The 13,843-nt window shown below is 38.7% G+C and overlaps 1 protein-coding gene across 1 annotated transcript in view; it reads right to left on the reverse strand.

The window, feature by feature from the left end:
- Positions 1 to 359: 359 nt before the first annotated feature.
- The window catches only part of SRFBP1 (serum response factor binding protein 1), a 68,986-nt gene continuing 55,502 nt past the window's right edge, over positions 360 to 13,843 (reverse strand). The window contains exons 5-8 of the mRNA XM_048290647.1: positions 5,394 to 5,475; positions 3,780 to 4,521; positions 3,316 to 3,353; positions 360 to 2,576 (exon numbers count right to left, since the gene is read on the reverse strand). Of these exons, the coding sequence (XP_048146604.1) occupies positions 2,386 to 2,576; positions 3,316 to 3,353; positions 3,780 to 4,521; positions 5,394 to 5,475 (1,053 nt within the window). The 3' untranslated portion in view covers positions 360 to 2,385. The remainder of the gene's footprint in view (positions 2,577 to 3,315; positions 3,354 to 3,779; positions 4,522 to 5,393; positions 5,476 to 13,843) is intronic.

The raw sequence follows: 13,843 nt of genomic DNA on the forward strand, positions 1-13,843 counted from the left end.
AAAAAAGCACTTTAGAACACTGGCTCTTCAGAGTCTTGAACTTTTTTCAAACTATTTGCAATCTTTAAGGTTTTGATCTTTACACTGGGTACTCATCTGCTAAAAGAAAGGTAAGCTGTCCATGAAAAACTGTTACAGCTGATGACATCTACCAAAAGAAACTTCTCTTGCCTTATATTGGAATCAGAGAAGTCACATACCAAACTGTTGTTTAGTGTGGCATTCATCTAGGATTTATTTACTTATTTTAGTTAAAGCTTTATGGATTAACATTTGCATCTGGAAATTCTGAAGTTTGTAGAAAGCAGGTAAACGCATGGCTTTTTCTGTGAAATATAATCCTACAAAACCACAGTAAACATATTTTTGTGCTTTATTTTGAAGCTTTTGGCCTTAAATACTTAAATACTTTTGGCCTTAAAATCCATATGGTACAGTGAAAATAACAGCAACAAAACCCACTTGGAAATGGAAGGTTGCTTGAATTTCTCATTCCTCTGGGAGACAATGCCATTTAAGATAGTATTACACATACTGACATTTGTTCAGTATTTAGAAAAGCAAGCCTAACCATGTGGGGCAAACCATGCCTAGATATTAATACAGAATGGACCAACTTGAAGGTTTAGTCTTCAAGAACTTCACACAGGATGGGACGGACAATGGGCAGGAATTGCCCCCTCCCTCTGTGCAGGAGAGGGAGACAGAATCGGCCATACCAGCAACAGAGTAACATTACATTAAAAAAATTGAAGTTGTTCCTGCCATTTGACTCTAATGCCATCCCAAGCAGAATACACAGAGGTATTCCACAATGACTACGTATTTTAGACATTTACAGCAACTCCTCTGCGGTCAGGAGTAGATGTGATAGCAAGAGACCTCTAAACACGATTCAGTTCCAACCTGCTGACCAAGCAGGGCCACCTTTAAACAGCTACCCAGGAATGACTCAGTCAAATTCTAAATGTCTCCAAGGATGGAGACTCCACAATCTTTCTCGGCACCTTGTGCTGGGGAGCCCAGTATCGGTTCCAGCACTTCAGATGTAGCTTTATCTGTGCTTAGTCCAGGGCAAGGATCACCTCCCTCATACTGCTGGCAACATTTTCTAATGCAGCCCAGGAGGCTGCTGGCTTTGGCTGAGACACACAACAAGACTGGGTTTTATAAGACTGAAATATGTAGGAAGGCCATCTACCCTTAAGGGATGACATATTCTACAGGTTTGCATGGATTTCAGACAAATCTGAAGAAAGGAAATCCATAGAGGATTATTAAACACCATAAGCTGCAATATCACATGATGTCGTTGAGCTGTAAAACTGGAAGCTTGAAGAGATGGATGTTGCATGGTGTATCCCTGTGTGCTCCCTCTACCCTTAAACCATCCCTTTTTGACTACTTTCAAAGATGCTAGGCTAGATGGGCCTTTAGTCTGATGCAGGACTTTCCCTAGGCATCTCAAAATGTTACATGAATAGTACAGTGCAGTAATTTACTAAGTTTATGAATTAATTTGATTATGAAAGATAACTATATTTAAATAAACAACACTATTAAAGATTAATTACATGTTCAGAATTTCTTTCAATTAGGTAGTTGGAAAAGCACCTGAAGAAATAGTAAAATTTTTTTGTCATATCCCAACCAAATGAACTCCCTATGTCAGACTGGCACTTAAAAGTCAAACGTTTCTTAGTGTACAAAGTTTTTTCAGGTTTTCACATTCTTTCAGAAAGAGTTGGACACACATGTTGATGAATCCAGATGTACCTACCAGAATAAAGTATGAAAGACACCCTTTCAGTTCTTCAAATTGGCAGCATAATCAGAAGACAGAGATCACAATTTAAAAGCACAGTATTTTATTCTCTCCAGAAATTTTCATATTATGCTTACAACTGACTGGCTCTTCCAGCTACCTGATACAGTGATGAATTTGTGAAGTCTCTTCAAGTTCAAGAATCTTTTACTTTGTCTCAGTTGAGATGTATTTGACAATATAGAACCTTTCTTTTGACAACCAAATTCTCATATAAAGTACCCTCTTTCACATACAAAAAAGTCCTTCCAAACCCCCCTCGAAAGAATCTGTACCATTCTGACAGGGCACAGATTATGTTCCTAAAAACCCTTCCTTCACGTTAGGGTGTATTTCATGAATGGGGGCACTACATAATGGGATTTATGAACAAACACTATATGGCCATCACATTAATCAACAGACAGCACACAGAATGAATGAAGCAATCTTGACTGTTCTAAGATGGCAAATAATAGCAGTTGCAATTTTGTAGGATGCAAAGGATATGGACAGAATAACAAAAATTTTCAAACAGCAGTTGGAAAAAAATTTTTTTTGAATCTCCATTTACATATAGTCTAGTCATCAAATTTAATCTTTTTCCCCTGGAATACTGTAATTTGAGACATTTGCTCTCTGCGTCTCCTGCTTGCTTCCCATGAAGGATGAAGAGGCTGCTCCAAACATGCTTTCTTATTGTTGCCTTTAATACCCCCTGAAGTTTTTGCAAATGGTTTCTTCTTGAGCTTTGTTTCATTTTTAAGAAAACCTGTGCAAGTACAAAACAAAACATTAACTAAATCATGAATCTTCATAAAAGTATGCAAACTACCTTGGGATTCCAGATCTTTTCAAAAATTTCATAATGAGCTATGGGGAACACAGTCATTTGAATATTCACAGCAAGATTTCTTCATCTTGCAGCCCAGTAAATTGCCACTTGGTAGACTGCAGATACTTAAGATTTATTAATACTGACTACACTCAAAATTTGTGTAGACAAATATTAAGCACAGTCTAAACATTTTGCGTCACAATAAGCTAATGAGCGTTACACAATACAGCTCAATATGATTGAAATTATATCCTCCATCCAATTAATTCCAAAATGGTACCACAGACTACAAATGGAATATAATATTCCATATTCAGGAGCTATTGAAGAAATTACTTATGAGACAAGGTAATAGTTACATATAACTATATATATATAAATATAACCTTTACCTGTGTACAAGTAACACTAACCGCTTGACGGACAAAAAAGCACTTTCCTGTGTAAACTTTATGTCAAGTACTTCTAATATGAAAAAATATAAAATAGCAGACAATATCCACAGACTAAAATGAGAGCTCAGTGGTTTGACCACTTTAACAACAAATGTTAAAATATGTGCCACATAATTGAAAAGAAACAAAGTACAGCCCATCATGACTAGACTGCAGAAACAATAGAATTTCAAAATGTTTTTTTCTCTCATAATTTTACCAGGTTAAGTAATACATACCTGTTCTTTCATTTTTGAGAGGCTGGTCTTTAGCATGTCTAAAAACAAAAAAAGATAAATTAAGATTTTTTTAAGGAACTTGTAAGATTACAAACACCTGTGAATAAAGAATCATCATCACCAAAACACTCAGGCTGTAACTTTTCAAACACAACATGCAAGCCTTGTCAATATTGCTGCACCCATGTTAATAAAGAAGTAGAAAGACAAGTATTCAGAAGTGATTGAATTTGGGTGTAGATCTAGTTAGGAATGCTATGCATCCATCAGCACTACTGTGAATATAAAAAATATGCACTGTCAAGGAAGCTTAAGAAGACTGGTGAGTAGTTTCTGTGAAAATATTCTAAGGTTTAATGGGCTGAAATTCTCTTTGTTTAATAAGGGCTACTAAAAATCACAATCATTTCCATTACTGCGAAGGAGGGAAGGAATGGAGAACATAACACAGGGAAAAGGTTTACCTTCTTCTGTTCTGAGAGTTCTGGTTGGTGGTAGACAACGAACTGCAGAACACTGATTCCAGCTTGCTTGCTTTTGCAAGTGGCTTTCTCTCTTCCATGATCAAATCTTGTGCTATCCCAGGCACTGTGCTCTTTTCTGTCTTCACTGTGTTTTTCTGAAGCCTATCCTTCTCTTTTGTTGAAGAAAAATTATTAACTGCTGCTACTTTTTTCTTTTTTTTTACTTTGCCAATGAAGAAGTCATCACTGCTGTCACTGTCAGAATCTGATGACTCATTATAAAACCTCTCTTCAGTACTATCATCAAAGTACTCCTTTTTACTGGGATGCTCTTGGTCACTATCATCAATTATTTCTTTTATTGCATTTAATTTGTTCATACTCAGATTTTCTTTCCTTTTTTGATAGTCAAGTTTCTTTCCTGTTTTATTTTGAGTGACTGCTTGCATTTCTACTGCCTGAAATGAAGATTCTTCTGGACTATATGCTCCCTCCATTTCCACAGTTTTCTGCTCAGATTCACTCTCACAGAGTTCTTCAACCACCTTGTCAGTTTCTATTTTCATGGCTGGCTTCGTTTTGTGTTCACATCCTTGCTGTTTTTGAGGTAGCTTAGGAGCTTGGTCATCCAAGCTGCTCTTGGAATGTTGCGCTGATTTAGGCTGTTCTTCTGACTTATCCTTTTTCATAGGAGTGGCTTTGTCTGGGTTCTTTCTTGCATCCTTAAAAGCTTTAACAGCAGCTGTACAAAGGGCAGAAAAACATTTTGTTTCAGCTACACATGAATTTATGCAAGTTATTTTTATATAATAAAACATTTTTACAACTTGTATGTGTTGTATTGAGCTTGCTTTGGATGTCCTTATCAATTATTCCCTGAACACATGAGGCAAGAAATACCTTAGAATACAGTATCAACAAAAGTGAAGGAAAAAACCTTGAAAATATTATCTATTGAATATGCTGTGAGATTTGGGTTGAAGTGTGAACTTTGCTTTCCAAAAATAATCTGCAGCTGATAATCATGTTCACTTTGTGTGTAAAATTGCAAACTAATATTAAATTGCTCATATATAATTAAATGGGTATTTGATAGCTCTGTTATTAAGAAAGTAACTTTGTGACATTACTGCTAGGACTTGACCCTTTTAAACATCAATTTTAGGTGGAAAATTCCAGTTTCAAGAGAAAAAGAGAAAACCTAAATAATCAGGAAAGATACCCTAAGGATTCCTGGGACAGTTTTCAGGGAAGATTAAGAAAGTAATTTGTAAAACCTTTTACAACCCAGCTGTAATGATCTATTTATGTTCCTACTTTTAGAAATACTCCATTGCATCTATCAGATTTTCAGAATTCCCATTATATGCTCTGTTTGTTCAACACCCTGTATTAAATAAATGTCATACTGTATACTGTCACATACAAGCCCATTTCAACCAATATAAATGGTTTCAAGTTTGTGGCTTGGTTCACTGCAGCTAGTTAGGCTTTTTACAAGAGCTTTTAGTTTTGTGAGTCTTTTGCTTTTGTTCACACCAGAAATATACATGAACAAGGTAACACACCGGTAAGCTACAGATGTAATAAACAATTCAATAAAATGTTTCATACCTTTAAGTTCAAGAAATCTGGGCTTCAAGGTGGGGTGTGTTGCAAGTCTTGCCATGGCTCGCTCAGCTGCAGTACAATTTGGCTGCAAAGGAAAAAATCAAAGGCTTGAGGTCAACAGAACAGTCAACTTACACAGGTCTGTGTCAGTTATGCTACAATGCGTACTAATGTGATTCTCACCATGAACTGAACAAGAGGAAAGCTTATGACACTAACAGTATTTTATTTTTCATGCATTACCGTCATTCTAAATGCAGAAAAATCTGGCTGCCTAAACACTGACAGAAACGTAGCAGACATACATGTGCTATTTCTCAGGTACCGAACAGGGATAACGTGACTTATGTTTTTTTTTAAAGCATACCAGACACATCGTTCACTGATTTTACATTTACTATTTCATACAAGAGCAAAGAAAATTCATGAACCCACCAAATAAAGATCATCATACTGGTAGAAGGCATTCTGCTTGAAGGAATGCAACAGCCTGCTAGAAGTACCGTATTGATGCCACAAAAGTTGGCATAATTACACAGCAGATATTGAAGGAATATACGTAAAATGTGACTGAAAGGCAAGGTCTGACTTGACCACAAAGACAAGCCCGAATGTGATGTGAAATGATAGAATACTGGAACTCTGCAAACTGATTCAAAGAAGAAATATGATCTTCTTGCTTCAATTTGACAAAAAAAAAAAAAAAAAAAAAAAAAAAAAAAAAAAAAAAAAAGGATTCTTGTCATCGCTCTGCTTGAACAACAAAATGAAAAGTATCTAAGACTTTTCCAAAGACAGCTCTGTCTTCTGTTTTGTTTTTTTCTGTGTGATTTTTTGTTTGTTTCTTTTCTTCTTCTTTGAAAGGAGGAAAAGTAGGTCTAACACATTTGTAAAATACAGATTTAGCAAGAAGATTTCTTAAAGCCTGGAGCTGAATTCTCTGGGAGAGTGGAAAAGACATACCTTTCTCTCTTCCTCCTAGTGATGCTGCAATGCATAAATGTTCAAATTGTTTCTGTGATTTGAGCTTTGTGCTACAGAGGTATCACAGCAGAAGCCACCAGAACACCAACAGATGATGATATTCGTAAAGAACCAGGCAAGTGCCCTGTGACCCAACCTGAGCTGATTTTGGGGCCATCAACTCAACAGAGCATGCTGCCTCTCCTGTCCTAAGCAATCACCACAGCAGATGGAGCCCAAGCCACAGGTGTTACCTCGCAGGGAATGAGTAGAAGTGGTACTGGCTCTACCCTACGATGGAGTTAACATGCTTTGTAGCAGACAAGATGGTGCTGTGTTTTGGATTTGTGACTAAAAACATTTTAGAGTTGGTAACACACCAATGTTTTAATTACTGCTAAGCAGTGCTTGCACAGCATCAAGGCCTTCTCTGTTTCTTGCTCTACTCCTGCAACAGGCAAGAAACATCCCTGGGTACAGCTCATCCACATGCACCGAAAGAATATCAAGTCATTTTCAAGTCATGCTTAGCAATAAAAACTTGAGGCAAGGAAAAGGTATGGGGAGATGTTTATAGTTATGACATATATCTTCCCAAGTAACCATTATGTGAAGTCCTGCTCTCTGGGATGTGGCTAAACGTCTACCTGCCAATGGGAAGTAGTGAATAAATTCCTTGTTCTTCTTTCCTTCCACATACAGCTTTGATTCACACATTGAACTGTCTTTATCTCAAGATAGAGGTTTTTCTGACTTCTGCTCTTGCGATGCTCTCCCCATCCCACAGGCGTGGGGTGAGTAAGCAGCTGCTGGGTGCTTAGCTGTTGGCTGGGGTCAAACCACCAGGACACACATGCTACCCAAAACATGAGCAATTCACATTTCAAGTAGCTGATGTGATCCACTTAAGAGTGCTCAGTGGTGAATTGAGGGGTTTTCAGCCACTGGGAGCTGGCAGAAGGGGGTTTTACCCCTCGCGTGCCGACACAAAGAAGCCCAGAGGTCAATGCTGAAACCCCTCTGGAAGGCAGCACTCAGTGCCCAACACACAATGAAAAAGGGGTAGAGCTCCTCACCCTGAAGGGGCTGTATCTCCCTGTGTCTGTTAAGCAGGCATGCAGGCAAAGGCAAAGAAGTAAAGACAGGGGACTCTCCATACGTGTTCCATGCAGGTTTATTCCCACGTAAAGACAGGGACGAAGAGGCCAATTGGTGGGAGGGTCCAGGGATCTTATACTGGGTACAGAATAGGTGGGGAAGGGGATCTCAGCCAATGGGATGGAGACAAGCAGGTGGGATTGACAGGAAGGGAACCAATGGGAACAACACATAGGAGGGACTCAGGAAAGGATCCAATGGGGCATCGAGGAACAAGGAACTTTCTAGAACTAATACATATTAAAGACAGGAAATGAATATGCCTGACTTCATACATAACACTGGGAGACAAAGTATTAACCAATCAGGGGAAAACATGCAAAAGACAAAACAAAGGAATCATGGGTTCTCACCATGACTGAAGTTACATGCCAAACTTGGGTTGCTGACCACCATAGGTGGTTGTCTTAGTTCTCCTCAGGAGAAACAGTGGCTGGAGCCACCTGCACCGCCACACTGAATGTTACTTGTTTGCATGTCCATTTTCTTACAGCAGAACCATGTAACTATAAACAGTTATATATTCATTGCACAAAGATAGATGGGACACTTCCACCAACTGCTAGTGCAGGAGACTCACTCTCAATGCTTTGGTCTCAAGGAAATAGAGCAAAAGAAGGCACTACAAATACACTGGAGTCAGTACATCTAAATGCAGAAGCATTTAATTGGTTTGCCAACGATAAATCTTCTTCCTCAACCAGTGCAAAACAAATCCCATTCTGTAATTCTTTTGCCACAGTTTTAGAGCTTATAAAATATACTCTATGGTCAGCCATATTTCATGTTTGAAGCGTAGAGCATCTCGGAATTCTAGTACTTTCCCTTCCCTCAAGTCTCTGCTACTACAACATTATTTTTTCAGGTCAAGAAAAACTGGAAAAATATTTTTTCTGAAGACTGTCTACAGAACTATGAACACTCACCAGAAGGGACAGGTCAAAAGATGGGTCCATTTCCAAGGGCCACAGACTGGCTTATTTCCAGGCTAGCCTAGCTCTGAGAACTTGGAATCTGAATTTTGATCCCCAGACAGTGCTGCATGCTGCCACCAGATTCTTGGGACAGAATGCTCACATTTCTGAAGATCATATGCTATTTTCTTTGGAGATTTTCCTATAGCTGGAAAATCTATTTCTGAACTTAATTAATACACTTTTTCCCTCAGCTACTTCCTGTGGTTTTGAAAGAATATACCATGAAGTTCAGAAAGCAGCAGCAGCTTCTGTGCAACATCTGGTGTCCTTTAATTCAAATATTTATAGAAAGGCTTTAAGCATATATAGAGAAATCCATATGGAATAACCACATTTTTTTCCTTTCAGCAAAATACTTCACAAACACTACTCACACTGATAGCCAGCAGTTAACAAACATACAATATGATATTCACATTCTCTAAAATGTCTCATTGGTTTTTTGGTTTTGCTTTGGTTTTGTTTTTTGTTGTCACAGCCCATGCTCAATTTATTTTTCGTCAAGTATTTTCCAGTATATAAAACGTTATAGCAATATAGACAATGAAGAAAAAAAACCTTAACAAACGTCAACTGTTTTCACAAGCAAGAACATCCTCCCCCCACCACTCCTGTCCCTTGAATGTTTAATTAGATACTAGAATTGTACACCTTTATTCTGACACACTTCTGCTACTTCTTGTATTATTTTGCACTAATATTTTTATGCAAGAATGTGCTAGTACTTTCTACAGGAACGTTCTTCCTCCTTCAGTGTGCGAACGAGGCACTGCAAAGTGAAGAAAGCAACAGAGCAGTGTATAGTCACACTTTGCAGTGAGAAGATTGAAGTTACTGTGCCGGTTGAGGCTGAGGTAGGATAATTTTCTTCACAGTGGCTAATACAGGGCTGTATTTTGGATTAGTGCTGAACACAGGGTTGACAACACAGAGATGTTTTGTTTTGCGGAGCAGGGCTCACACAGAGCCAAGGCCTTTTCTGCTGTTTGTACTTCCACACTGGTGAGGGAGTTCGGGGTACATGGGAGGTTGGGAGGAGACACAGCTGGGACAGGTGACCCCAGCTGACCAAAGGGATATTCCAGACCATGTGACATCATGGTCAGTACATAAAGTGGGGGGAAGAAGGAGGAAGGGGGGGACATTTGGAGTGATGATGTTTGTCTTCTGAATTCACTGTCATGTCTGATGGGGCTCTGCTCTCCTGGAGATGGCTGAACACCTGCCTGCCCGTGGGAAGCACTGAATTCATTCCTTGTTTTGCTTTGCTATTGTGCACAGCTTTTGCTTTCCCTATTAAACTGTCTTTATCTCAGCCTGTGAGTTTTCTGGCTTTTATTCTTCCAATTCTCTCCCTGATCCTGCTGGTGCAGGAGTGAGTGAGCAGCTAACTGCATGGCACTTGGTGTTGGCTGGGGTTAAACCATGACAGTTACATACAGAACCATCTGAAGTCAGTCTCCTCTAACATTCTATCTTGGTAAATAGTGCATTATTTCTGTAAATAATATTAAAAACATCTATTGTCAAACACACATATAAGCCCCACATAAGAGAAACTTGGCAAAACGTGGCAATGACTGTGAAGAGAATGGACATTAAAAAGTTGTGAAGATAAAAGCAGATTCACAATTAAAGTTTTGAGATGTGCTGAAAAAGGGGTCAGAAGTATGGAATGGCTCTGAAACCTAGCACCACAGGATCAAAAGAAGGAGCAGTGTGATGTAAACATCAGGTAGAAGCCTGTGTGGGTAGAACCTGCTTCATACAATGCAGGTAATAACGGGAGAATGAGAAACTGTCTCATAGTCTCGAGGCAGATGGGATTGCAGAAGCAGAATGGTATGCCTTGGTACTACGCCTGAGACAGCAGAGCTTCAGGATGAATTAAAGGACAGAAACCTGTGATTAATTCCAGAACATGAAATGGAGACTTTTGACCATCACTTTATGCTGATTAATCTTTCTGTTCCAAGACTACTTTTGTCTGTACCCGCTCTGCTGTAGTTATAATCAGTAAAATGAAAGAGGTCATACTTTTGTTCTTCAGTTGACTTTTACACAAAAGGGAATTGCCTCATTACAGATCTCATCGAAAATAAGACTGTAAGTAGAAGCATATACTACTGTAAGGACAACAACTAGAGCTTCACCTGTGTGAGAGTGCTGCCAAACTGGTAATGCTTGGTGGCGCTGCATCTGTCATTAGTCAGTTACTTAAAACAATGACATTGAAATGGAGAGAGTCAGAAGCCCCACTGACAAGTATGCAGTACATGTCAAAAACCACGACACAGAAACCAGCCTTGGAGAATGTCATACTAGTTTCTAAACTATCTAAAAGTGCAATTTAATGTCAAATGTTAACAAGACCCCAATTAAAAAAAAAAAAAAAGCACAGACAATACTAACCAGAGTAAGCATTAAAAAAAAAACATCCAGTTCAGAGCCAAAACAAGATGTCATTGCAATATCCTTCACAGCAGCTTGGGAGAAGAGCTCTCTATTAAAAAACAGCAAAAACCAAACAAACAACTAGAAAACCTGTTAATCCACACATTCTTTACAAAACTCTAACTAGTTACAGCTGTCCTTCATAACAACAGATGCGATTAATGTGAAGTCGCAGGGTGGTTGAAGGTGCCAAATCATGGCTGCCACCCAAGTCCACACCATGACCTCATACTACTTTGGAACAAGACTTGAGAGAAGTTGCTTTCTGACTGTGAAATGCAGCTAGCTCTCTCTCTTGCTTTATGTCTGTAAGACACACAGCATGTGATTTGTGGCCATCAGATATGGTGAAGACTTTGGTATGGGATGCAACTGTTAATGGCAGCATTGCCGTCTCTCAGCTCCTGACAGCAAGGGGTTGGTTGCTGAGTCTCACATTAATGATGACAAATGATGACAAATTATTTACTCATCATCTGCCAAAACCTGTCATTTTTATAATAAACTATTACTTTGTTTTCACTCAAGCTTTAACAATTTTCAACATAACACCAAAATAATCGTACAGGTGTTATGAAGTAGCAGTTACAAAATAGCATGACAGGTGAGAAGTTCTTACAGAAATAAATTCTTTATGGATCTCAGGAAATTGTCCTAGCTTCAGCAAAATTTTTTTTAATTGGATCTTATACAACTTTTAAAATAGGCTGATGAAAAATTTCCATTTGAAGCTAAAAAAAAGTCTTAACAGATCTAAAACCCTTGCAAAAACTCATCAAGACCATGTTCTGTGATAGAACTACAGAATTAAAACTGAACAATTTCTTACAAAACATCAAGATATACAAAGCAAACTTGTTTATTATTCTTTACAATGCTTGCCACAGTTTATATTAATTTACATTGTTTTCTTTTGTCATGGTAATTCAGCCATGAAAGTATTTGGATATTTATTCATCTTGAAAGCCGTGGTGGGTCAACCAGGTACCCAGTGAAGCTGCTTTATCACTCCCCTCCTCAGGAGAACAAGGGAGAGAAAATACAATGAAAGATTCATGGGTTGAGATAAGGACAGGGAGACATCACTAATCAATTACCACAATGGGCAAAACAAACTCAACTTGGAAAGTATTAATATAATTTATTGCCAATCAAAAAAGAATAGGGTAATGAGAACTAAAAACTAAATCTTGAAAAACCTTCCCTCCACCCCTCCTTTCTTCCCAGGTTCAACTTCACTTCTCATTTTCTCTATCTCCTCCACCCCAGGGAATGGGGGGCTGTGGGTCAGTTCACCACACATTGTCTCTGCTGTTCCCTCCTCAGCTCCAGTGCCTGAAGCACCTCCTCTGCTCCTTCTTCATGGCTCTTTCTCCCACATATTCTCACTCCTCTCTTCCCTGGCTGCAATTGCTCCTGTGCATCCTACCCCATTCCTTTTTAACTCTGTTATCCCAGAAGTGCTGCTACCATTGCTGAAGGGCTTGGCCAGTGGTGGGTCCATCCTGGAGCCAGCAGGCATTGGCTCCATCTGGCACAGGGGAAGCTTCTGGCAGCTTCTCACAGAAGCTACCCTGACAGCCAACTCGTCTACCAAAATCTTGCCATGCAAACCCAACACAGAAACATTATGAAGAACATTATGAAACTGAACACCCATGGCAACATGGGCAATGTTTTTGCTCATATGTAGAACTACACCAAGTAGAAGGCAGAAGCCTAGCTGAGCTTGCGTTGCTGGCAGCAGCACTGACTCAACTCACCACTGCCTACCACAGACCCTTGAATCCAGCATCAGGGAAGAGCACACGATTCTTCTAAATACTATAGGTACTTACAGTGCTCTAATTTTATTTGTACGTGTGGACCAAAGCTATCCTTTTCCCAGTAGATTTGTTCACTTAGATTCATGTTCATTTCCACATTAACTTTGTCTTGTCTTTTGGCTTGTCTTTTATCTGTTCCAAAATAGGTCATAGATTCAAACAAAAATAGATTATTTGCTGTTCTTTACTACATGCATGGTAAAAAATACGTACTATCCAAGCATTTTAAGAAGTTTACAAGCTCTTTAAAAAGCCTAGTACTCTGCAAGTGTTAGATGACCATATTTAATGAGTATAAAAGAGTCAATAGAGTTTCTTTGGGCTAACCTGTCACAATTAATTTAGCCAAGCAAAGAAGTGTGAAGTAAATGCTTATTTTTCAGATTGGAAATGGTCAAAGAAAAATGGAGTGTTTCATCCCAAACTACCTGAGTGATCTACAGCAGAGCCTGGCATAAACCCCAGACCTGCCCAACTAAAAATTATGTACTTAATATTCTACAATTCTTTCCTTCTCTTCATGCAAAAAAACCAATTGCTATGATTGTTTCAATAAAGAAACGTCAGAAGAAAAAAGTCAAGATTCAAGTAGGCATGGATTCTTAATTATTTCCTTATGGAGAACAGGGTCAACTCCAGGTGTAAGTGGAAACAGCAAGATTGTGAGAAAATTAAAATGCTTCTAACTCACCTTTGGTTTTTCCAAAGCTAGTAAGGCTATGTGTCTATAACCCTCTCAATTTGGCATCCCACACAAACAATGCACAAACTAAAAAAAAACCCAAACTACTTCTTAAGGTTATGAAAGAGGACATAAAGTGAGCACTGTGACGACTCCTCCCCCAGTTGTGATGGTCTAATTCATATCAACACTGAAACCACTGCTGGCATTTAAGAAAACCTAGGGCATGTTGAACATTACTTTATGCTGTAGACAAATGTGGACAAATTGCAAGCGGAAAACACTTGTGAAGTGAGTGCTTCCTAAGTTAGTGTCTAAAAAAAATTATTTAGAAATATCAGCAATTAAAAAACCCCCCATAATTTAAATTGTACATCCAGGACAACTGACCAG

This window comes from Corvus hawaiiensis, chromosome Z (genome assembly GCF_020740725.1).
Source record: "Corvus hawaiiensis isolate bCorHaw1 chromosome Z, bCorHaw1.pri.cur, whole genome shotgun sequence".
Lineage (NCBI taxonomy): Eukaryota > Metazoa > Chordata > Aves > Passeriformes > Corvidae > Corvus > Corvus hawaiiensis.